General features: G+C 48.9%; 1 protein-coding gene across 3 annotated transcripts in view; it reads right to left on the reverse strand.

Moving 5' to 3' along the window:
- Zbtb16 (zinc finger and BTB domain containing 16) overlaps positions 1–26,151 on the reverse strand; it is a 185,338-nt gene that overhangs the window by 75,380 nt on the left and 83,807 nt on the right. For all 3 annotated transcript variants that reach the window (XM_076576245.1, XM_006979753.4, XM_042280871.2), the window contains one exon: positions 17,335–17,432. In XM_076576245.1, the coding sequence (XP_076432360.1) occupies positions 17,335–17,432 (98 nt within the window). The remainder of the gene's footprint in view (positions 1–17,334; positions 17,433–26,151) is intronic.

Here is a 26,151-nt window from a genome sequence, read left to right on the forward strand (position 1 = left end):
TTTCTTGCTGACTTCACTTTGGAATGTTCAGAAAAATAAGAGGGATTTCTTCTGGCACCAAGCAACCTCAAAGCTCTGTGTGTCACCTGAGCCTTGGACCTCCTCTTATCTTTAAATACTACACTCCTGACACATCCTCAGATGGCTTGGTCCCAGGCTGACATCTTAGATGCATACACGCAAGCACATGAATACACCTGCACACACAGTCCATGCTTCCCAGGGTAAGCCTCACAAGGCTTCTTGGACAGCAGAAGAAAGAAAATCAGCCAGGTGTGGTGGTACACACCTTTAATCTCAGTAGTTGGAGGGAGAGGCATTTGAAGAATCTCTGTGTGTTTGAGGCCAGCCTGGTCTATATAGTGGAACCCTGTCAAAAGAGTGTGTGTGTGTGTGTGTGTGTGTGTGTGTGCGCGCGCGCACGCGCGCGCACGTGCATGTGTTAAATTTCCCTTAAGTAGTAATGTTATTTCAATGACAATACAGCCTTTCTGAGGACTTCAAACACTGTAACAAGTATGACCACTACAGCATGTAGAGAAGCCATTTGCCAGGGCTCAGCAGGCCAATTCTGCATCATTCCCTCGAGTGTGAACTAGACAAGCTCCCAAAGACGGGGCTTCTCATCTAGAAATGCCACCAGGAAGCAATACCCAGCTCTTCCAGGTGGCCAGGCTAGGCTGTCTCCTCTGACAGTCTCCTTCTGGCAACTATGGAAGCAAAATGTCCTGTCATAAGAAACATGAGTATTCACTCAAGGTAGAGAAATGGACTCTCACGTTAACAAATGACAGCACTCTCAGAAGACTACGACAGACATGCCTTTCTTGGCTGACCTTCAGCTACCCAAAAGTCCTTTTGTTTCACTCCTCCTGGGCATCCTTGGTACATTAAGGCTTTGCTGAGAGCATTCTTCCTCCCCCCGCCCCAACTTCCTCTGAGTAGCCCTCTGAAAACACTCCCATTTGCTCACTGCCCTAACTGAACCCCGTTACCTAGAACAGCAGAAGGTTACAACAGGGTAAGAACTAAATAGGTAAAATGTAGGCCTAGGAATCCATCCTAAAATCTGGACTTGTTAATCATTTAGAATTAATACCTTCATTCTCTCTCTCCACCTCCTCTCTCCTGGAAGATTCTTCAAACACACAGAGAAGCAACAAAGCCACCTTATCGGTTGTGATGCCACTTTTGATGACAGCTGAGAAGTCCCTCCCCCTGATTTCCTTGCCTCTACTCCCACCACCCCATCTCAGACCCCATGCCCAAGGGCCTGCCACGATCCCTCTCCCTTCCTCCGACCCCCTCAGTGGCACCTCAAGGCTGCCAGCCTCTCCAGGCCTGCTGTGGCTTTCAGAAAACAGAGCGGGCCTATTTTTAGCCCTTCTCAGCCTAATAATACTCCCCAGCACCCATTCAGCTTAATCGCTTTATTGAGGACAAGAAGCGAGCTCTCCAGCCCGGGTGCTTCTGATGTTCGGAAGTAGTAAAATGTTCAGACTGGTTAAAAACGACACTCATTGGCTTGCCTTTGGTGTTTCTGAAACCTTAATTGTGGTTCCAGCCACGGATCTAAGGAACCTTGTGGGCTGCAGAGCCTGGCTCCCTCCCTGACCCCCTGCACCATAATTGAGGTGTTACATTACAATCCCAGCACTGCCAGCTTCAGGCTCAAAATTCAGAAGGCTCAAGGCGCCACACTTCTCAAAACAAAAATATTGCCTGTCACCATTAATGCCCATCTCCCCAACTGGGGGAAAACATGAGCGGCTGTCTCTGGTTCACTCGATGCAAAAGGTCCAGGGGGTGCAGGGGACTCTGTCCACGATGAAGCCCATAGTGTTTGCTATTAAAGTGCTCCCGACAACTGAAATGACATCGAATTGCTGCTTGAAAACAGAACGGTTTGTTTGGTGTAATTAGAGGCCCTGCGAATTCGGTGTGCGCAGAAAATAGACTGTTGGCAGTACCTCTGCACGCACCTCCGAGACTGTGACTTCCGGAGCGCGAGGGTCAGCATTTGCAAACGGGCAAGCAGCGCCGTGTGAACTTCAAGCCGGAGAAGTGGTAGCTCAGAAGGTTCAGACAAGTAATAAGCATGGCATCATCCGTAAAGTGGACACAGGAATATGGACTCAAAAACGGGTCTTATGCAAGTCTGACGAGCTCCTTCCCCCCTTCCCTCTTTATTTGCTGTTGTTGTTGATGTTGTTAAGACACAGTCTCGTTGCTAGGTAGTCCTGGCAAACTTGATACTCATTATGCAGTCTAGGCTGGCCTCACACTCGTGGTAATCCTCCTGTCTCAACGTCCGAGTGAGACGGGATTATAAGCATGTGCCACCTTGCCTGGACCCCACCCCCACCCCTTCTCCCTCTTAGGCAAGGTACCTGAAGCACCTCCGTAAGATTCCTGCTTTTTGAAAAGCAGAGGCAGAAATGCCTCATTAACTTCCCTAGCTAATTTTACAATTTAACCAAACACCACATTTCTGCCTCCATTCAGCTCTGGCTGTGACAAACTTATAATTGCGGAGACGGTGCGAACGATTCAGTCCAGGCTGGAGACTGAAGGCAGGGGCTAGAAAACAGCACCAGGAGATGGGACGCTGAAAAACTAAAATAAACCCAGCTCCACAGAGGCCCCTGGAGCAGAATTCAAGGCTGGGCAAGGCTGAGGAGCGACGGAAGAGAGCCAGGTCAGCCACGTGGTGTCAGGAAGATGGAGTGCCTGAGTGACAATGACTCTTCCTGTCACCTTGTGGGGCAGGGGCTATATTGGGAAGCCAAGTTACATGCTGTCCTCCTAGGGGCATGATTCAATGCTGATGGGTGGCAGGCCAGAGGCCAGGCAGGGCCACCCAGAGGACACGACCAGCTTGGCCATGCCCTGGAGCTCCTTCCAAAACACACTCAAGGTCCAGTTGGCACCTACTAAGCCCAAGCCCTGAGGGAAGCAGCCCCCACTCATACCTCCTGATTATGATTTGGGGTAGAGAAGGAGTTCAGTGGAAAGATGTTGTGGCAGAGAAAGTGTCGCCATAAATAAGCCTACAGTATAGGATCCTCTGGTCGTTGTTAAATGCCTAGTTAGTCCTAGTGTTTTAGATTATTCACACCTTGCCCACCCACACTGGACAGACCTCGAGACAGACAGACAGAGACTATGAGTCTCCCTTATCACCTGGGTCAGGCCCCTGCCCTCCGTGCCTGTGGAAGACACTACCCTCGGAGTGTCTCCTTGTTCCTCATTCAGCCTTCTTACTCCTGGGGCAATCCTCCAGCTTCCACCTGCTCCTCTGCATCCTCCATTCCACAACCTGTGACTCCAGACCCCAAACCTCAATCAAGACCAAACGAGCTCACAGCAGGGCTCTACCAGACATACTGGGCTGTTTCCATGGGAAGACTCAGGCTAGGGAGGCGGTAATCACCCAGGACAACAGCTTGTCCCCAAAGTCTCACCTCCAGGCTTTTGTCTGTCCAGGGCTCATTTAAAGAAAGCAACCGAGGAAGACTCCAGCAAATCAAAAGTTTCAGGCATTCTCTCTTTACCTGGAGTTACCTTGTTACTCAAATGACTGTGGCCTTGCATAATTACGCCAGCAGAACTCAGTGCCAATGAGCTCTAGGTGCTCAATTAGCTTCTAATAGCCAGCGAGAGAGCTGCGAGGTTTAATCCGCCTACCCCAGAAGGCTTTTTATCCCAACTACCTAATGAAAAGTTTAGAACTTGGGTTTTGTGTTTTTTTTTCTTTTTCTCTGGCAAGTGAAAGAATTTTGTTCCAAATGGGCTTGGCTGGGGGAAAAGAGAAAGGAGTGTGCCAACTAGTGGGGGCCAGGATAAGGGGTTGAGGCTACAAGAGGCATGCATGTATGCTACACTGAATCCCAGGCCCAGGCACATCCCTACAGCAGCCCTTGGTCTTGCCTTCAACCCGGGGGAGCCAACCCATCTTTCTGATGCACACATAGGAGCATTTGCCTTGTGATCTAAGGAGACAGGCTGGGGCTTGGGGTGACGTTCAGCTGGGATAAATCCTTAAAGCTCCTCCACTGGTCCTCAGGGTGGCTCAGTAGCTTCAGTTCACCCAAAGGCAATGCTCTAAACACTGTATTCGCAGGCTGAGGCTTGCAGAACCCTCTCCTGTATCTACCCATCTCTTTCTCTCTTGGTTTGCTTGAGATTGCCCATAGGGCCTTGTGCATGCTGGATAAGTACTCTTACCACTCGGCTATATCCCCAATCCTCAGTCTTCCAATGTATCCCCAGCTGGCCTGTAATTCTCAATCCTCCTGATTCTGCCTTCCAAGTGCTGGGATGCCAGGTACCCACTCACCCACACCATGCCCAACAGCAGTTTTCATTTTCCTTGGAGTGCTTCTCAACCTGCCAATAAAGAGGACCACAATACCCTTGGGTACCTGAGGGCCCTCAGATGCAAGACACCGGGTTCTAAGCCTTTGATGGTCACTATGGACACCAGAGACAGAGGAGGAGAGATGCCTGCCTGGCTGGTACTAGCTCACAGCTCTTCTTGCTTCCTCTCACCTGGAAAAGTAAGAGACACCCGCCTCCCCATCCCAGCTTTAGCTCCTCCTGGACACTACAGCCAGAGAACTCCCCCATTTAAATAAACACTATCTACCCTTTTCTGGACTACTTGCCTCACCCCTCCACCTCCCAACCCAAGGATATTCTCACAGCTCCAAACTCCCATAACATCCACTTGCTCCCATGTGGGGACCGTTTTACATACCCTTCCTTTTCCAGGCTCATGTCATCCCTTTATCTAAGTCACTAGCAACCGTCGTGTAAAGGCAGTAGCGCCAACTCTCATCTGCCCTGCTTGGGTTTGCACACCACTGCCCCTCAGTTCAGCTGCTAGCTGCTGAGTTCATACGTGATGATGCGCTCCGCGCTCTAAACGGAGCCACATGTGGGTGGGATCCGGCACTGCCACTCAAGTGTCTCTTCTGCCCAACCTTCACAATCTGGTTCCCACTAGGTGAAGACCTCCCCCTCCCCGCAGAAACCTCCAGCATCCCCAGTGTGTGCCTGGAGACAGCGAGGCTATTCTACAGCAGACCAAACTGGCCTCACGTCACAGGGTACAACTCCACTGGACAAAGTCTGAAAGGCCAGGGGGACCACAACCTCACAACAGGCCATACTACAAGATGCCGGACGCCTACAGGGCTAGTACCACCCCACACGCTCCTCCTTTCAGAGGGACAGAACAAGGCAACTATCCCTTTTACTCCTGAGCTCAGGGTGCCTCCCCCAGGACAAGACAGGAGACCTCAGGCAGCTGTCTCTGTGCCTTCTCTCGGTGGGGCATGGTGATGGAGAGGCGCGAAGGTCATGGCGCTGCCAAGCTTTCCCTGAAGGCAATGCTGCAAACTGACTGGCCTTGAACCCTCTAGTGATGTTTCCAGAACCATCTTGCTCCAGCCCTCCAAAGCAATGCAGAGGAGTGACAGCCATGTATGTGTCAGGCAATCACTGAACACATGCTGCCCTGGCCCAGCAGGAAAGGGTAATAAACCACTCCTGTTCCTAGTGGCTGGCCCAGGGCAAGGCTCTGGAGCAGCATCCAATATGGCGCTCCCCACCTCAGAGTCTCAGAAGACAAGGCCTTCCCGGCCTTTGCTCTCCTATCTGACCTCCCTGATCTGTAAGGCATTAGTAGGTAAACAAACAGAAGAGCAGGAATCGTGACACTCAACAGCGTGGGACAGGGGTCAGGCACAGGGAGAGACCTAGGTAGGAACCCAGCTCTGCCGCCCCTTGGCTTTCTGCTCTTAAACAGGCTGAGCAGTGGATACTTCCAGCCTCAGTGTCCTCATCTATAAAACAGTACCAGCATGTCAAAGCTGTCAAGATGCCAGCACTCCACTGTGCCCGGAACACGGCGGGCACACAGTAAGTGTGTGCCTTTCTCCCTGTCCCGATCCATTACCGCGCACCCAAAGTCATCCGCCTATTCAACAGATATTTCCTGATTGCCTACTATGTGCTCGGCTGTAGGGAGGCAAGGAAATGGGCTACCGATAAGGTCCCTGCCTCTCTCCTGGTCCGGACAGCTGGTCCCAGGGCTTGAGGCGGCACAGGAGAGCCTCCAGTCCATTTCCTGCCCCACCTGCACCCATTTTCACAAAAGACAGTAGAGTTCTAACCACCATTCAGGTTCCTATACTAGGTAGTAGAGGGGAGCACAAATACATGAATCCTATGATCCCAGGAGCCTACGACCTGGTACATGGAAGGAGACAATTGAATTAAAACAAAACAAACAAACAAAGAAGGTGACAGGTGCCATAGGAGCAGGCAGCCGAATGGATGGCTGATGGCTGAGAGCATTCAGATGGAGAAGGCCTCCTGTGCTTCCCAGCCAGTAGCACCCCGGGGGCTGAGTGGGCTGACTTTCAAAAGACAGGGAAGAAGGGACCAGTCTGGTTCTGGCATCCTTCCTAGCATGGGAAACAGGCAGGATTTTATTTAGAAATGACTAGAGGCAGGTCAGAGCCTCTTCTGGCAATTCCTAAAACTTCCTGGACAGAGCCAGTCCTATGGAAAACCCAGTGACCAGCATGTGGGACAGGTGAATAACTAAACAGATGCCCCTGTGACACAAGGGCCTTGCCATTTAAAAGGGAGGGTTTCCCCCCAAGAAAGGAGGGGCTGGGGGAAAGAGGAAGGGGCTGCTGAAAATATGGATGACGGTGAGAGCAGACCAGCACAGGGAATTTATTCATTGGGGTTGCTTTACTATCTAATTAATTCAGTCATTTCCAAAACAATTTTATTTATATTCTGTTTACCACATCGAAAGTGTATGTGGGCGGGGGATCTTAAAATGCTAAAATAATACCCCAAGGCATCTATTTTAATCAATTTTTAAAAAAAAATTAAAAGGGGTAAGGGGGAGAGTTAAAAAGAAAAAAAGAAACTATCTCCGTTTTTTTTCATACAATCTCCCCCAGTCATATGAGAGAGAGAGAGAGAGAGAGAGAGAGAGAGAGAGAGAGAGAGAGAGAGAGAGAGAGAGAAACAGCCAAGCCCTCTCTGAGAGCCTTCCTGGCTGCTGAAAACCGAGCTTGTCAAAAAAAACAAATCCATAATGGCCCGAGGCTCCTCTCCAATCTATTTTCTGCTCAGCTGGTTTTAAATGAAGTTATTATGAGTCATTAAAACACCCGCAAGCCAGTGGAAGTCAGCCAATTACAATTTTAAATTTAGCCTGTTCTCTGCCCCATTCTCTTGTTTTCTTCCTTTGCCCACAGAATGCTGCTGCTGTTATTTTTTCCCTCCCTTCCTTTACCCAAAGTGGAAGAGACAGTTATGAAAATGCATACTATTGCACACCATGCAGAACCATTCATAGGAAAGCCAAATTATTAAATTTAAAAAAATGCAAACTTCCACCCCCGCCAAAGTCAACCTGGAGTCTCGGCCTCAGCCCTCCGGATTCCTCAGAGAAACTCTGCTCTATTGGCCTGAAAGGTCAGAGGCTATTTTGAAAATGAAAAGGTTCTTCACTGGGGTCTTGTTGAGAAGCACTCCTACCCATCCATCAATCAACTTGTTCCTGAAGGAATCCAAGGGGTGGAGGGGTGTGCCACCAACACCCCAAAATCAACAATCAACAATGAAATGGAAGGCAAGGACGGTTCTGCAGCCAAGCATGAATGTCAGTGGCAGTCACTAGATATCATGAGCTCATTTTATTTTGAAATCTTCAAGGTAATGGTCTGTGTGGGCCCACTACAGTAGAGGGACAATTCTGAGTATTTCATGTAAACACTTCGTCTCAATCTCTTTTTTTTTCTCATACTTGTGCACACAAACACACGTGCACACACACAGTGTCTGGTGAAAATACTGCCCCTCATTTTGCTTGTTTCTGCTACCTTCGTAACCACATATCTGTCCAAGCCTACCCACCCCTAGCCTGACCCCATGAATCTGTGAACTCCACAGAGCAGACTTAGACCTCTACAGGCACCTCCCATCAACTCCAGATTCCCTCTCACAGACACACAGACACTCAACACACACTCTGCAAGAGGTCTAGTCCTCTACCTTAGCCAGACTTAGATTCTGCCCCTCAAAGAGTCAAATCCGCTGACCTAGGCAGGAAGATCCCTTGGGATAGGGATGGGGCTGAACACCGTACAAACCCATGGTTTGTTAAGTTAGTAGCTACCATGACTATCTAAAGGCTCAAGGCATGACAGAGCTCAGGACCTACCTGCCAACAACCAGCCCTGCTGGCTGAGAACAGAGCATGAAATACTAAGAAGCTTGTAGGCTCCTGTGGCCAGCAATGGTTTACCAAAGACAAGAGGGAGACTTGGCCCAAGCCCTGAAGACGAGAAACCTGAGGCCAACAGGTACAGCTACTCTGTGCCCTGCAGGTTCTCGGATGCCACGATCTGCTCCAGCTGAGCTGTTACATCTGGGGTGGGGTCTTCAATCAGCTGCTCCGAGTGCTGGATCTACAGAGGTCTGCCTCTTGGAATGGACTGGTGTTGCAGCTTCTCTCTCTCTCTCTCTCTCTCTCTCTCTCTCTCTCTCTCTCTCTCTCTCTCTCTCTCTCTCTCACCCACTACTCACCTAGCAAATCACAAACACTGAATATTCAGAATCCTTTCCTGAAGGAAGCACCCAAATCCATGTAAGCTTCAGGTCTCCTTTAGTAGTACAAAGACTGTTTTATGTATGTATTATTACTGTCGGTGGCCGTGGTAGGGGTGTGTGTGTGTGTGCGCACATGTGCACAAGAGTGTGCATCAGAGAACAACTCTGTGAAGTAGGTCCTCTCCCACCTTTGCGTGGGTTCGAGGGGTCACGCTCGGGTCACCAGGCTTGTGCAGCACCCACTTTTACCCACCGAGCCACCTCATGTTAGTAACAGGATATTCACTGCTTCAAAAACACCGATCCAAGCTTTCTGTGCACCAAGCATTTTACCAGACCGTGGGTATAAGAAACCGAATGCCAAGGGTGGTCTAGAGGATTCCATGCTCTGGTGGGTATACGGTGCACACCTGTGTGAGCATGGGGTCTGGTGAAGGGATTCTGAGGAGCAGTGTCCAGTAAGGGCCTTGCAAAACCTCATCCTGTTCTCCTACCTACCAACTCCACTTAAAAACAGTGCACACGAGGACCCAGGAAGAACAGAAGCCAGGCCACAGTGAACCCTCCTGGTCCTTTCAAGGCAAGGGACCAGCCCGTGTAAGCTTCCATGTACTTCAAGCGTTCTCCCGTCATTTGCCCAAGAGTCCTCGCTAGGCCTCCGGGCTAAAGTGATCTAAGTTCCCCATTCTGACTGCTGCCCAACTTCTAGGCTAAGGAACACTGAGGGTGGTACCGAAGGAGACAGACAGACCAACAGACAGATGAGAGAAGACAGGCTAAGGAAGACGGTGACAGAGACAGATGAAGACACGGGACGGAAGACAGAAAACACACAGCAGTGTCAACAACGGCTGACACAGACACTGTGACAAAGAGATGAAGGGAGACGGGAGGAGACTGGGGGGAAGTGGAAGCAGAGGAGAGAAGAGCTGTGGAATAAACACCTGCCCTGCGGGGGGATGGGGGGGAGCGCTGGGAGGAAGGACAGTAGCATGATGGATACGACAGGACACGGTCTGCAGGTGCAGACCTGGACTCCACACCACGTGGGCCCCCCGCTTGGCTCAAGGACTTGGGAACAGAGGCTACAGGGAAAGACAGCCATGGGAGCCCACCCAGGAACACCCTTCTGTCAGGGGTTGTGTCTAAGAAGCCCAAAGAAGGTAGCAAGACTGAGACTAACAAAACACCGTTGCTTTCCGGTCCATCCCATAAAAACAGCTCTGCCCTGCAGCCCCTTTCTACTCCTCAGACAAAATCAAGGGCTTGTAAAGGCGTCCACAACCTAGGCAGGATGGAAGGAGCGAAGGAGAGAAGAAGACTCCAGTGAACAGCAGACAGACAGATGTCCCATCCCCTCCTCCAGGGCACCATTCATTCCAAATAGGAACGTCACCACCTAGCTGTGCAAAATCATGCTGCAGTGGAAAAGGGGGTGTGCCACCCGACTTGGGGATGGAAAGATCACTGAGAGCGAGCGAGAGTGAGAGACAGAAAGAGGGAGAGAGGAAAGGGATATTACATAATCCCCACTTTCTTCCTTCCACCCTTAAAGTCATGTTCTATCTGACAGGCTCCTCTCTGAGAGCGGGGAAAAATGACAAATCCAATCCAAAATTCAACAGCCTGTGTTCTGTTCGGAGAGCACACAGTGTACTGTACAGCCCATAAAACTCCAAACAGCCTCCAGACACTGCCGCAATCGTCCTCCATCAAAACACTTTGTCTTGCATACAAAAATAAGATACAGCGCTGAACGGAATACAAAATCAGCCCATTACAGTACAGAGAGACTGCTACTTAGCAACGAGGGGGCTCTAAAGCCTCAGTGCTCTACAGGAAGCAAAATCTGTCGAGCCTGTTGGGCAAATGATAAACATTAGCAGTATTAAAAAACACAAAAGCCATGTAAATGGATAGACATAATGTAGAAACGAATTTATAGAATAAATTGGGATAGGGGGGCTTGTGGGGTGTGGGAAGAAGCTGGGTGGGATCCAGAGGGCTAGGCAGAATGAGTTCCCCGATCCTGCTACAGTACCATAAGGCAGATATGTGTGTCCTGGGGGGGTATATGAACCCCCTCTTCACACAGGTTATAGGTGAAGGGCTAGAAGAGAAGTGGTGGATGATATTGTTTAATACAATGACCTGCAAAGAATTTTCCCCAACTTTCTCAGTTCAGTTAACCTGAGGTGAAGCCTTGAAGGCTTTGGGACCTCAGAGTATATATTCAGTGACACTAAGATGGGCAGATGTGGGGGATTCAGCCTCCTGAGACTAGCATGGCACTCTGCACTGCACATGACACTTGCTGTAAACAAAACCCCAGGTTAAAAAAAAAAAATCCCACCCACCCAAACAACAAAACCCAAAACAGCCCATGTGGGCTGGAAAAATCAGTGTATTCCATCAGGTAAAGGGGAAAAACACTCTGGCTAGGAATCAGCGGCAGGGTTTCGGATCCCAGCCAAAACAGGAGCTAAAAAGCAAAACCATATTCTCCTGCTCTCAGCTGAGGCTCTTGAGGCAGAAATGGAGAAGGCGAGGGAGGTGGGGAGGGGGCTAGAGGGAAGGGGGAGCGTGGAAGGGGGCAGGAAAGAAATGTATTTTTCATCAGCCGGTGTATAATTTATAAACAGCATTAAACAGTTTTTGTTTTCTCTCTCCTCTCTCCCGTGTAGGGGCTTGGCCCGCAGTCAGGCCTGCATTAATTTCTGCTTTGGGTACAGTGTGTTCTTGGAGACGCATCTGCAAGCGATCATAAACTCTCTGGAATGCTGGCAGAACATCCAGACCTGCCGGCAGGCCAGTGACGACACCACTCTGGGAAAAAGTTCAGGAAGCTGGCCAAATTCAGAGGAGGGAGAGGAAGAGCGAAACGTGTGTTCAAGAGAGAGACGGGAGAAAGTGCCTTCCGAGGAGCTCTTTCCTCTCTGCTACCCAGTGTGTGGACCTCTGAGCCTCCCTCCGCTGTCCCCACTGCCAAGAGGAATGCTCAGTGGGTGGGCACCTCTCAAGACCTGGGGAGGGACTGTAAAGAGCCCCCCAAGGAGAGGGTATTCCCAGGAGTCTCCAGTTTTACCCTGATAGCAGAAGGGGAAGTTAGTATCCCCTGGAGAGGAGACAGGAGAAAGGACTGGCTATAGACTCTCCTCTGCCTGGCCAACTCCAAGCTACAGTCCTGAGTGGCCATCTTTGAACTCTAAGGCAGCCTTTCTGATGATCACTGTGGGGACCCCTCATTTAGCAGTCACAGGGACTTTGTTAGCTGCCATGGTTTTCCTCCTCCTCTGTCTTTAAGAACCCTGAAGCCAAAAGCTAAGTGCTGGAAGGAAGGAAGGAAGGAGGGAGGGAGGGAGGGAGGGAGGGAAGGAGGGAGGGAGGGAGGGAGGGAGGGAGGGAGGGAGGGAGGTAAGGAGGGAACCAGGTCAACTCACTGATCTTTGCCAACGTGTATTTTTTCCCCCTGATCACAGGAGCCGAAGAAAACCAATCTTGCTTCTGGCCCCAACTTCTCTAGCACTTTCACCCGCTCCATGGGTGACTCGGGTCTCAGATAGTACCAGGGCTACCCCACGCTCTTGCTGGAATTGCAAAACCCATCACCCCAAGCCTTCATTCCTCTGCTGTGGCTCTGAGTATAGAGACAAGCCTAGTCGCAGGGGTGGGCTCTCAACCAGCATGGCGGGCATCACCTAAGCACCAGCAAGAGCAAGCAGGGAACGAATGTGTGGGGCATCACCATCCTGACAGCTTACCCTAGTGTCAGAAGTTTGGAATTCCACACTGCAGCCATGTTCAATGTGGATTACCTGCCTTGACCCTTGAGGGGGTCTCACATATCGTACACTCCAGGCCAATAGATTGCCAACGTTCAATAGTCTCATCTGAAGGGGAAACAATGTCACTCCCTTTTCAATATGTTCGTGGTTTTCCAGGGCTGGGGAGTTACAAGTCATTTTGTCCCTCAAGGCCTTCTACAGTCTTGTCCCATCCCTGTTCTAGGCCCTGCACACTTTTCTCTGTCCTCCACACACTGTACCCACATCCTCCACTCCAAACAGTACTGTTCATCCTCACACTCAGGCCTCCTGAGATCCTCGAGAACACTGTTCTCACCTTCTGTTCAGGGACCACATCTTCTGAATCTCTACGTCTTTCTTGACAGTTGGTACTATTCGTTCACCACTGCTTTATAACCAACCTGATGTCTCCTACTAGACCAAGTTTCTGGAGGGGAAGGATGCTCTGGCATCCATCACTGTTAAATGCACACAACCCCACTTATAATTAGTGCATATTAAGCATGTACTCATTCCAAAAGTGAATGATACCCCCGGAATGGGATCCAACCACAGACCCCTCCTAGTAAATAGCTGTGTCCAAAACAGAGCAAATAGCTGTAGTGTGCTTATAAGCCTGCAGTATGTCAAGCCAAGGTATGGCAAGTTCATATAAGCCTAATGGGAAGGCTTATTCGGGGCAAGTTCAGAATCTACTGAACCTGCACAGCCTGCTGTCTGTGTCCGTCAAGCCCCACTTCCCAGCTGGAAATCACCTCTTTAGACAAAGCAAAGGCAAAGGGTTGGGGACCCATAAATGCTTCCGGGCCTGATTCCCATGGGAACAAGACAATAAATGAGGCCTTAGAGTCATCTCTGGACATGGATGGTGGGCTGGGGGGATACTCTTCTGCTCCCTGCCACAACCTTATCCCATATTTGGCAGAAACTTGAATGAAGTCATTGCTCTTCCCTCTAGAAGCCACACCCCTGGTCCTCAAGCCCTCTGATCCCCAAAACCATCCCTAAAACGCAGAACTCAGCCAGATCACTCATTAGTTAATGAGTTAGGTTGTTGGTGGTTAATTTAAACTTATTGTTATCATCAGGTATATCTCATAAACACTTGGGTAGTTAACGCATTCAAATCGGAATAAAAACTTCAATTAAACTGAACATTCACTACCACCATTTAGGGTCTTAAAAAAAAACCCACACAACTAAAAAAGAGAAAGTAAGAGAGGGGAGGGGAGAAATAGCAGCCTCTCAGAAGGGCCTCCTACAGGGCAAACTTCTAATTAAACAAATTGTCAATTTCAACACAATGAAAACTGATTTAAGAGTGTAAATTTAGTATTCTAGTCACTGCAAATAAGAGCTTGCCTTGTCGATCTCCTACAGGCTGATTTCATCTGACAGGGAAGTGCAGAGGAAAGGAAGGCGACTGGAGGGAAGGGAAGACGCAGAGGGGGTAAAGGCAAGCAAGCCAGACTGGAGCGCCTTCCTTACAGAAATAACGCCATGGAATCCAGTGCATTCTCTCCTCCAGCATCCCAGAAACTCTTGTTTCCACCCCACCCCTTCCAGATTAGAAAAAAAAAAAAAAGTAATCGAGTATGATGACAAACTTGGCTGAGCACTCACTGTACATACTGTACCCACAAGTCTGGCTCACAGCCAGGCCTGGCTCAGCGCCAGGGCTACAATAACAAACACAGGCTGTGCTAGCCAAGAGGGGGTGGGGCGGCCAGCACCAGCGAGCGAGGGAGGAAGGGAGAGGCACGCAGCCGAGGCTCGGTGGAGCAGAAGAGACAGCCAGGATCAGCCTGGCAAGGGCAGAGCCACGCTGAGGGAGCAACCAGGACCCCTGCTCAGGCTGGGCTTCATTTCTCCACAGCGTGTTCTTAAAAATACAAGGAAAAGACAAAAAAAAAAAAACAGGTTCCCCAGGGCCCTGGGCAACTATTTACCTTCCCAATTCCAACCCTTTAACCCTCTGGAAAAAATGGGTCTATACTATAGATGTCAGCTCCTAGCACAGAGCCTTCCCACCAGAGAAGCAGGAAATAGACGCTATCTATAGCGTGTTCCAGGCCAGCCATGGTGTGTCTCAAAAATAAATAAATAAATAAATAAATAAATAAATAAATAAATAAATAAATAAATAAATAAAAGTTGTCTGTTGTTTTTTAAGACAAGGTATCATGTAGCCCAGGCTGGCCTTGAATTCCTGAGCCCTTTCCCTCTACTCCCCAAGTGAGATTATAGGTAGAGATCACCAAGCTCAGCAAAAAAACAAATATCCTCTCTAGCAACCGAGTTCTCTGATCTGGTGGAGGGGCTGCGAGAAGCCTGGACCCTAACATGCAGTAAACTCAGGATTCTGCAGGAAGCAAAGGTTTAGGAAGTGGTCTAGCCTCTATGTCCTGTGGCGCCACTTGAATGCCAAGACACATCTGTACAGGAGTGAGGGGTCTGCAGGGCAATAGGATGAAAAGGCAAAGACTGGAAGTCTCAGACTCTGCAGGCTATGAGCTGTGTGTTAAGGTGAACTAAAAGAAAATGGTGAATCACAACCAAGTCCTCCCTCACAAGGGCACTGGCAAATGGATTTCAGAGGGGCCAATCATAGAATAGAGTCAGCCTTCAGTGGCCGCCGATACAGCAGCACTGAAATGGAAAACTAAGAAAGCACGCCCTCCTCCTGAAGCTTGTGAAGCATACAGATAAGACTACAGGACCCTGAGGTGATACCTCAGATAGGACCGAAGTGGACTGCCCCCAGGGACCTACCGGCTTATGGTGAAGTGATGCAAAGTCACTATCTTGTCAGAATTGGGACACCAAATCCACCTAACAGGAAGAGCTCAGCAGCCCTCAGTGTATCTCTGCCACACCCACCAACACTGCAGACATGGTTTTTACAGCAGAGATGGTAGCCAAGTCACGCCTGCTACCACTGCCTGGAAGAGGGCCAGGAGGTCCAGTGTGTCCCCATTCCATCAAGCCCCTCAGCCATGAAAGGATTTCTGCTGCCGGCGAGACCAGCCAGGACCTTAGAGTCCTCTTGAGTGGCTTGTCAGATGCCCAGGCGGTATTCATTCATTCAATAAGCATTTGCTGGTGGCAGGGAGTGTGTTAGACATAACATAGGCCCAACCCTGTGCCCTAACACTTCACTGTCTGTTAAGGAGAAAGAAGGGAGATTATTCTTACCAAGTACCAGCCACACCGTGGGCACGGTGGGAAAGAGGTTGCGTGAGCCTTACAAGTTCTCTGAGTTTGAGTTAAACATCCCTGCTTTATGGACAAGGATGCAGAGGCTCAGAAAGACCAAGTCACCTTATGGGGAGGTAGGTGACCAAGTTTCTTCCACTGCATCATCCTGCCTCTCAAGAGGGGGAGATAAGGCAAGCCCAGAAATAACAGTAACACAAGGAAGAAAGATGTGCTCAAAGTCAGCGTCGGATACAGAATCATACACAGGCACCAGAGGAAGTCATGATTACTTCTGACTACAAGTGGGGAATGGTTAAAGGTGTTCTTATTTTGAAAAGTGTCTGGAAAAACCTGGAAAGGTAGGAGAAGTGTTCTGTCGTGCAGACAGAATGGGATGAACAGAACAAAGCACCTGATAAGCAATGAGTGAGTGAGGTCACGTGGGCTACGAAGTTTCAGTGGGTACCACAAAGCTGCTGATGAGAGCTTACACCATCATCCACACAACAAGGTGGAGGAAGAATAGTACACAGACAGCCCCACCAGGCAGGAAGCATCTGGAGTGAAGTGATATGGCATGCCCCAGGGTAACAGCTTCAGGATAGGGAACAGGGAAGGAGGTCTGGGTAGGATATCTAATATACGAGCCAGGCTATCTGTGGATCACTGACTGCAGGCCAGGGAACTTGCTGTGGATACATCAAGAATTCTGCCACCTCACTCCCCAAATAGAAAAAAAAAAAAATCACTTCGATGTGGGGGCAGCACCTGCACTGGCAGATATAGAGATGGGGTGAATTTGGCCATAGTCACATAGTTAGTGTCTGTCACCGGAAGGGATGGATCACTTGTTAAACTCCCAGAGGACATATTGCTGAGGCAATATGGCCAAAGCAGAGGCAGGCATTGGTAGTCACCCACGTAAGAAAAGCAAGACCAAAGAAGACAGACACCTGCTCTTCTCCCCTAAAATATGAGTGCAAGGTTTAGAGGCAAAACTATGGAGAGAGAAGACTATGACCGGGCAGGGAAGTTACAGCTTTTACAGTAGGCAGGCTGTGCCCTCAGCTCAAAGGCTGCAGCTTCAGATCCGCAGGACCCTTCCCCGAACCCACAACAGCAGAACAACAAATGCAGGGTGTCAAGGGCTTCTCCCCTTTCCACGCAGCTCTTGGGGCAGAACAACTTTGCCCAAACATGAGCAAAATGACTAGCAGCCGCACACTCAACCCCACTAGAATTGGATAAAATTAACTTGCAAAAGACAGCACGCTATAACTAGCTTTGAGTTCCAACCTTTCTATATCTATTTAATTAAAGGCTCTTGTATAATGTGAGCCCAATAGTCAGATTCATTAGACAGCAAGAACCTAATTCCACAACTGTTTCTGCTAATGAAACCGCAGTCTACTTTGGAAGGTAGATCGCACAGGGCAAGGGTACCAGTGATGGCTTGGGAACCTCAGGGGAGAGCATGAGGATGGGTTCCTTTGATGGGCACACTCTCAGGGTGTCTTTTCTGCTCTGTGAAACTGGAAGGAGGAGCCAAGGGACAAGGTGGACCGAAGCCTTGGCTGGCAGTGAAGACAACTGGACTGTGGCCAGGCCAGCTCTGAGTTGAGAGGGAAAATGGGCAGGAGGTGGGTGTCTGTACCAACATGGGGCCACTGAAGGAGGCCTTGCCTACCTGAATGAGCCAGTAAATGCATTCTCAGTCGCAAACTATCCAGGAACCGCTTTCCACAGAGCTCACACCCGTATGTCTTCATTCCACTGTGCAGCTTCCTGTAGAGGAGAAGAGAAGACAGGTTGCCAAGGCTCCAACTGGACAGAAGGCAGCGCCCCACCCCCTCACACACCTGCAGGCTTGCACAGCCATTCCCGGCGGCGGCGGCGGGAACAAGGAGAAGGAGATGGCGAGGGACTGGTAAGAGTCTCATCCCACCCTGATTCTGGGACAGTCTCCATGTGCCCCCAGTGTCCATGGACTGCTGCATCCATTCCTAATCTCGTTCCTAGAAGTACACAGGGTACTTCTTATCACTTTAAACACTGGTGCTCAGACTCAGAAATCAGATCTAAGTTCAGAGGGCTCACTGCCAGACTAGCACCTATCATGAATGGAGCCCTTCTGGTCTTTGTTTACCTCCAGATAGTACTAACTCATCCCTCACAACACACACACACACACACACACACACACACACACACACACACACACACTATACACACACTATACATACACACTACACACACACACACACCACACATATACAACACACACACATACATACATACATACACACACTATACACACACACTATACACACACACACACACTACACACACACACCACACACATACACAACACACACATACACACACTACACACACACACACTACACACACAAACACACACAACACACACACTACATACACACACACTCACTAAACTGTGCCTGACTGATTCAAGCTCCTGCCACCTGCTAGACTTGGAAGACTGCACCAGTGTCTTGTCTTTCTCCCCATCCCCAATGTCCAGGACAGGGACTTCCCCAAGCAGTATAAGGAACAGACCCTATGGACATGGTTGCTTCTCTCTCTCAGTATGCAGATGTCCCTTGAGTAGCTGTGACCTACCTCCCACCCCAACAGGCAGAAGAATTTGGAGACACTGGATACTTTCCATCTAGAACAAGGTTCTTTAGCTGCTCGAGGTTCTTCCATGAATGCCATCCCATTCACCACCATTAAGATTCCAGGAAGTGACACACTGTTTCCCTGGCAACAACTGGTCACAGGTGCGGAGACAATGCTACCTCTTGGCCTAGCTTCTTGCTGGGGTGTTTCTACCCAGACCCTTTGCAATGGGGCTGGTCAGCTGCAAGGAACCCAGTGGACCAGCAGGTAGAGGGCTGAGATACTTTGTGAGCTGGTCCCAAATGCTGACTCTCCTCCTTACCACATTCCTATTCTCAAGCCCCAATGTCCACTGCTCGGTCCAGGATCCAGCTACACCTACCCCAGTGTCTGTTTCTTCCTTGTCACTAAGGACCAGGGCAGAGAGTGGCAGCCAGAGACAGGAACTGGAGGCAGTGGGGCAGGTGGGTGGACTGGAGTTCTCTGAGAGCCTGGACCATTGCTAGTCCAGAATGACCATGTGCTAAAGCCACAGTGGGCTTTGGAGCTGGTGCTGCCCATGTTAAGAGAAAACTGGGTAGTATGTGCTTAGACTGGCACTGCCCGCATCACAATGGCACCCAACCAGATACTGCTACCCACTTACAGATCCCAGAACTGTGCCTAAACCATTCAATGCTCCTCAGGGGAGTCTCTGTAGCATGCCATGCAATGGGCCACCGTAACATGAGGCTAGCACCCAACACCATGTGTGCAGCCTTCTGATAAGGATCACAGACAGTTCTCTTTGCAGAACTCTTTCTCAATCACATTGTTCTGTTTGCTGCCTTCCTCTTCCCCATTGCCAAAGACAAATGATTTCCCAAGCACAAACACATAAACACACACGGTCTCCCACAACACTGTAGGGCGCCCCACCCATCCCCCACGCGTTATCTCACTCTTGGCTGTGGCTGATCTATCCAAATTGAGAAAGAGTACAGAACATTTTAACTGAACATTCTTTACTCTGATTATATTTCACAATGTCAGGGTACTGGGGCATGTCCTAATAGTGTTTGGGGCAAAGTATGTTTTTAAATAGGTACCCAGGAATGCCACATACAGAGAGAGAGAGAGAGAGAGAGAGAGAGAGAGAGAGAGAGAGAGAGAGAGAGAGAGAGAGAGAGAGAGAGAGAGAAGGGAGGAGATAGAGGGGGGGATAGGGTGGGGATCGAGCACAGTGGCACACACTCCTGTCCCCTGCCTGGGCAAGATAATTGTTTGCCTTTATGAGATATCTACACAGCACAAACTCTCTTCAAGGGTGGATTCCCAGGTACTTTCCTGAGAGTTGGCTATGAATTGTGTCCAGCTGATTTTCATCCTTTTAATTGTTTGTGATTTTTTTTTTTTTGGCTTCCAGGGGTGTCCATGCATGGGAGCATGGGAGGCCAGACCCCCATGTGGATTTGTTTTCCCAAAGGACTGTGGGATGGTCAGTCTTCAGATCTGGGGGGCACTCCCCAGCAGTCTACACTCGATTCTCTCTCAAGGGCTCCAGATCAAATCTCTCGCCCCGATGAACACTCTTAAGCAAGAGCCTTGCCTTTTCCCTGGATATGAGCAGATCTGCTCGGCAATTGCTAAAAGTGATTTTTCTCCCAGTTGTCAACCAGACTGGTTCCGTGTGAAAGGTGAGGGATTTCAGCCTGCTTCCTGCTAGGTGTACCAGGGCACAGGGAGGAATGCCCAGCACACAAACCCAAGACCCACACTCACATCCTGACTCAGCCCTGGCTGGTTTAGAGACACTGAACAAATCTTGTTGTCATAATCACTTAAAGTTTATTTTATTACTGAGATAAGGTCTCACTCTGTAGCCCTGACAGATCTTGTAACTTGAACTCTCAAAGATTTGCCTGCCTCTCTGCCTCTCAAGTGCCGGGATCAAAGGTGTATTCCACCATGCCCAGCTATCACATTCTGCCTCGTTTGTAAAATTATACAGCTTATTAACTAAAATTTTAGGTAGAGACAAGCTTTATTATTCAAAAGTCTTTACCCATATCCTTTTGACCTACCCTCCAAGGAGTTCCTGTAAGGAGCATTATTATTTTCCTGGGCCATGATCTGCTTGTCACTGTGTATTGTGATGTACTGTGACATCCAAACCATCAGGCTATGATATAGCAAACAAAACTCTAGACTGAACCCAGCAATCTGTTCATTTTAAAACCTTTCAATCCAAAGGACCTGTATTTTCTCTTTCTTTTAGTGAAAGAAACTTCTAGAAGTCATCAGGAGCCTTTCCTCAGAACTATTTAAGTCACCGTGAGTTTTCTAGTCTTCGGGGTACTGGTGCTGTGTCTTACCCAATTCTCAGGGGAAGCACACTGCCCTGAAATTGACCTACTAACTCAGTGCCCCACACAGGTTCCCAGAGACCAGCATGGCATCCGTGTGAGTCCACATGTAGCAAGGACAAAGGTCATGCTTCCCTGGCAGGGAGAGCAAGGCCAAGCACACAAAGTTCAATACAGAAAGAAGGACAACCTCACAGGCCTGCCTGGGACTTCGAGGGAGCCCTATACCAGGAGCTTGTTCATTTAAAAAAAAATCTTAAAAAATGATTGTTTACACAGCAAGGAAGAAGGTCTGAAGTGGGGAATTCTCCCACTTCCAAAAAAAGGCGAGTGCAAGAAATGAGTGCATCCTACAGACCCGGCAACCAGCAGGTTCTGGCCCAGTCTTCAGCAGAGCCCCTATGGCAACAGAATCCCAGCTAAAGCAGAATGACAACTCTGAATGAGTCACTGTCGCCACTCTGCAGAGATTTAGACCAAAACGTCAATCACAGGCCTTTCTCCTCTCCACATTCAGCACACCTGCCTGGTCTGGTCCTGTCTTTTCACGAGGCCTAAGTTCTCATTTTTCTTTGTGCTGCCTCTGAAGAAGATGGAGTTCCCACACACCATTCTCCAAGAGGAAGCCACAGATGGCCACCATTTTGAAAGTCACCTGGTCCTGGAGTGGTGCAATTCACTCTATACTCTTCTCAGTAGAGGAGATGCTTCAGGTCCCTACTTATTCCTAAAGAGTGGCCCCATGTTCTTCCCCACCCTTTACGGTGGTCCATCTCAGACAAATGCCTGACCTAACAGCTAACTTCACTGTGCAGTAAACAGATGTTCGATTAGGTCTCAGAAGATAAAAGGTTAATCATCCCTGACCATTTTTACCTATATTCTCAAGGAAGCCAAACCATTATGAGAAATTAGATCTAAGCAAATCTGAACCTTTTAGCAACACAAGAGAAGGACTCTTTTTTTTTTTTTCTCTCATCAGTTCTCACCCATGCAACTCTCACTAAGAAAACCACCGTGGCCAGGTTGCAACTGGGACGTGCCTGTGCTCACTGAAGGTGACCCTCATGAAGACTCTGGTTTGGACTGAGAGCTGTTCAGTGATGGACGTTATTTCTCTCTTGCCTTTGCTTTGTAAGGCCCATTCTAAAGTGACTGTTCAAGACTAAGGAAACCCCTCTGGGCAAAGGAAGTACAGGGCACTCCTCTGCTTGTCCTAGAAATACTCTGAGTACAGCAGCCACCTTGGCAGCCTCCATTCCAGAACCAGACTTTACCTTGTGGCTCTTGGAGTCCATACAAGGAAGGCTGATGGCAATTTCCTGGAATGATAAATGCTGAGCTTCGGAACAACCTCACACCTCCAGGATAGGCCTTCATGAGCGCAGCTCAAAAGGGACAGCGCAAGACCATGAACAACAGCAAGGGACGACTTCTCCCATCTTCCCTACCTCCGTCCCTACAGATAGCTGGCCCTAACCGCCAGGGAGCCCTGCATGCATGCCCTCCACAGAAGCAGTCCACTTTCATCCACTCGCCAAGGACCAAGGAGGCAGGATGAAGAGAAGAGTTCACAGCATCACTAAGAGGAAAAGACTAGAGGCTCTGACTTCTGGAGTCGGGGGTAGAGGGGGTCCAAGGCCAGCACTGCCCACACCTCCTGTCTTCTCCTGTTCCATATAGGAACAGATGGCAACGATGGGACCTACTCAGAAGTGAGAAAGGTTAAGAGAAAGCTCTCGGTTCCAACAGCCCAACGGCTGTACTCCCTGACTTTGCTAACAGGAAGCTAAAATGACCTGACCTGGGAGTTCTGGGGGAAAGACTAGAACAGGGAACCAGGACCTGTTAACGGGGGAAAAACCAGTAGGAGAGAATGGACCTTGTATAAGGTTTTACCCATTCTCAGTTAACTGATGTATCCCCTGAGCTGGCATTCGGGCTAGGCCAATGAGATCCTGAAGGTCCTTCCAACTCACCTGGTGCCTGATCAGAGGCTGATCCGCATATGGCAGCTCCCTGACGCTGGCGATTTTACCCTCTGCTTGTTTGTTTTGGTGGTACTCCGAACTAAAAACCTTAATTGTGCTCATCAGGCAATGCACCCTCCTTAGTTCTTTTCCTTGTGACACAGGCTCTCTCTAGGTCACTAGTTTGCCTTGAACTCCCTCTGCAACCCAAGTAAGCTTTGAACTTAGTATAATCCTCCTAGGGCCTCAGCCTCCAGAGCAGGTGGGATTACAGGCCTGCACCCCAACCTCAGCTAGGGCTTTTGCCTTCTAACCTCATGACCATGTTCTAGTTTCATTTTTGTTACTATGATAAAATACTCTGACAAAAAGCATATTAGGAGAGAAAGTAGTTTATTTCAGCTTAAAATTCCAGGTTATAATCCATCATAGGGGAGAAGTCACTGAGGCAGGAGCTGGAAGCAACTGGTCACATCTACAGTCAAGATCAGAGCAGGGAGAAATGAACCATACATGCTTGCTTACTTGCCTATACTCAGCTCTGTTTTTCTACTCTTAAATAGTTCAGGCTCTCCTGCCTAGCGAGTGCCACTCACTCAGGAGGGCCTTCTCACATAAATTAAGACAGCCAAGCACAAACATGCACACCAGCCAACCCAGTGTAGATGATCCCTCACTGAGACTCCTTCGTCAGGTGATTTTAGGTTATGTCAAGTTGACATTTAAAGCTATGCATCACCCCCACGGATTTGACCTACTTGGTGCTTCTAAGGCACCTTCGGAAGGAGACAGGAGCTTCTGTGAATAAAATCCAGACCAAGGTCTAAACGCATTCTCAAAGGCCTGCAGCCCATTTAAGCAACAAGCCTCGCAAAGGTCCTCTACTTCCTCGGGAAGCCAGCCCCATGCAAACCTCTGGGCCTCTCTGGAGACAGACTATGTCAACAGACACTGATATCCAGCCAATCTCTCCCTGTGGGGACAACATGAGCTAGGTCACAGCCTCTAGACTCAAAAGAGACAGGCTTCCAGCTCAGTTATAAAACCATCTAGCTTGGTTCTCATCTTTCTAAACAGAAACTAAACAGTGAGTGGAGAGTTCAATATTGGGCTATCTCACCTTCCTTAAGACCACTGTGGATTAAAAAGAAAAAAAAAGGTCCTACCTCTGAGGCCCACAGACCCTTATTTCAAATGACATGGCAAAGGTCAACCAGTCAATGGTAGTCTAAGAAAGTACTGACACAAAGATGAGACCACTGGAGATTTCCTCCCCAAAGTCAGCTTCCAGGAAAAGGAGGCTATGTAGACTATCTAGTCCAGCTTCCTGCATTATCTTTAGGTTTGGTGCCTCTTTTTCCTTGGTTTGTTTTGTTTCTGACACAAAGTCTACCTATATAACCCTGACTCACCTTGAACTCCTTCTGTAGCCCAGGCTGGCCTCATGCCCATGATCCCCCTGCCTTAGTCTCTCCAATGCTGGGATTACAGCATGGACCAACATATTCAACCTTCTATGTGGCTCTTCCTGGGAAAGGAAACCATTGAACAGTGAACACTCCCGCAGGCCTCCACCCTAAACCAAAGCAAGCTCTTCACACAGCCCGAGGACACTTGATGAATGTTCCCTACCATCTAAGGGTGACATTAGATCATCTCAGAGAATGTCTCTTAATGCCACCAACAGTGTCATATTCCAGTCTGGGCAGGAATATGTCATCATCAGTCATCCCCAGTGTCACTGTGCTATATACATCATTCAAGTCTAAGCTGTTTATAAGTTCCTCAGAAGTCCAAGCTCTTTAAAGACAGGAATCAAGCCTCCATCTCTGCCTTCAACACCTTCAGCGCAGACTCAAGAAGGCAGCGACGCAAAAGAGAAGGTATTTCCAGCGAGGTGATCTCTAGCTGCTCTGAGACAGAGGGACACACCTGGCCATGGCCATGCAGCCCGTGCTTAAGCCCCAGAGAGAGAAAAAGGACAGTTCCAATCTCAGTTAGGAACAGGTCACTTTCATTTTCTCACGGCAGAAGGAAAATTGTCCTTTTACCCACTTCTCTTTTAAAAATGTGGAGATTACACAGTCATTTGACAAGCTTCAAATGTGTAACTGGTATTACTACAAATTATCCTTCTAGCAATATAGTTCGTGGCTCCCTGACTAGTCAATATTAATAAACATTACCCAATGCTTTTACAACACAATTTATTTTTTAATACAGCTCTTTATGTACGCCATAAAGTAAATATACTAATAAAAGCTAAGGATTTCAAAGAAGCCATTTAAAAAACAACTGAGAACTAACAATGCTAGTTAACACCTTCCCTGCTGCAGGTTTGGGTGGGATCTGGGGATGCAGAGACCACAGAGGATGAGAAACAGGCAGCCATTTTGGTTGGAGTCTTTGTAAGGGAAGGAGAAGAAATGCCAAGCCGTGCTTTCTCGAGAATCATCCAGATAGGAGGTACGCGTTGACCAGTCATGTGTGTCTACCAGGCTGGGTACAGCAGATGCAGTTTTCAGTCCAGAGCTGCTCGCAGTCAGCAGACAACCTTGGCCAGACATCTTGTCTCTCTAGCCTTTGCCTTCACATCTTTGCAGCCAGGCAAGGCTAGATCAAGACGATCTCTTAGGTTCCTGCTTGTCAGCTTCTGTCTACGCTGGCTGTCTCTATCCTTCGTAAAGGATCCACACCACACTCATCCTCTTTGTCTTTATTGCTGAGCCCAGAACATACAGGGGATTCCATGTAATGCATAATGCCCCTCATTAAATAATAGAAACAAACCAAAAGAGGGAGCTTGCAGAGAAAATGTGGGAGATGGAGGAACCTGCCTTGGCTCTATACACATCCACATACTTCAGTACAAGGATAACTAACTGTACCTGTTCCCCAAGAAAGAAACTACTCCTGCTCCATTATGGGCTCTCAGAAGGAAAGCCCTACATCATGGGCCTGGGATCAAGGCCAATCTGGCTGACAAATGACTGGACAGGATAGTCCTATGTTTCAAAAAGCACCAGAGAGCTGGAGAGGTGGCTCTGGAGGTAAAGTGCTTGCTAGGCAAGCATGAGGACCCCCAAGTTCAGATCTACAGCTCCCCCATGAAAGAGGGGCGTGGCCTTGTATAGCTGTGACCCTAGTTTGGGGAAGGCAGAAAAGATGGGCCCATCCCTAGAGAGATCACTGGTCAGCCAGTCTAAGCAGTCGATGAGTCCTGGATTCAGTGCGACCCTGTTTGAAATGATAGTGTGGGAATTGAGAGTGGAAGGCATCTACTGTCAGACTCTGGTCTCCACACACATACACATACATGTGTATGCATACCTGAATATACTACACACACACACACACACACACACACACACACACACACACACACACACACACGAAAAATAGGAAAAACAAGAGCATTTTCTGTATCTCCACCACACCAAGTATACTACTTCCAGAGAAGATGGCTTCTGAGTACTGAAGTAGTGTTAGGAGCCAAGAGTGCTGGTTCACTGAATTCCAGCACCTGGCATGCTGAAGCAGAAGGATTCC

This window comes from Peromyscus maniculatus, chromosome 7 (assembly GCF_049852395.1).
Source record: "Peromyscus maniculatus bairdii isolate BWxNUB_F1_BW_parent chromosome 7, HU_Pman_BW_mat_3.1, whole genome shotgun sequence".
In the NCBI taxonomy this organism is placed as follows: Eukaryota; Metazoa; Chordata; class Mammalia; order Rodentia; family Cricetidae; genus Peromyscus; species Peromyscus maniculatus.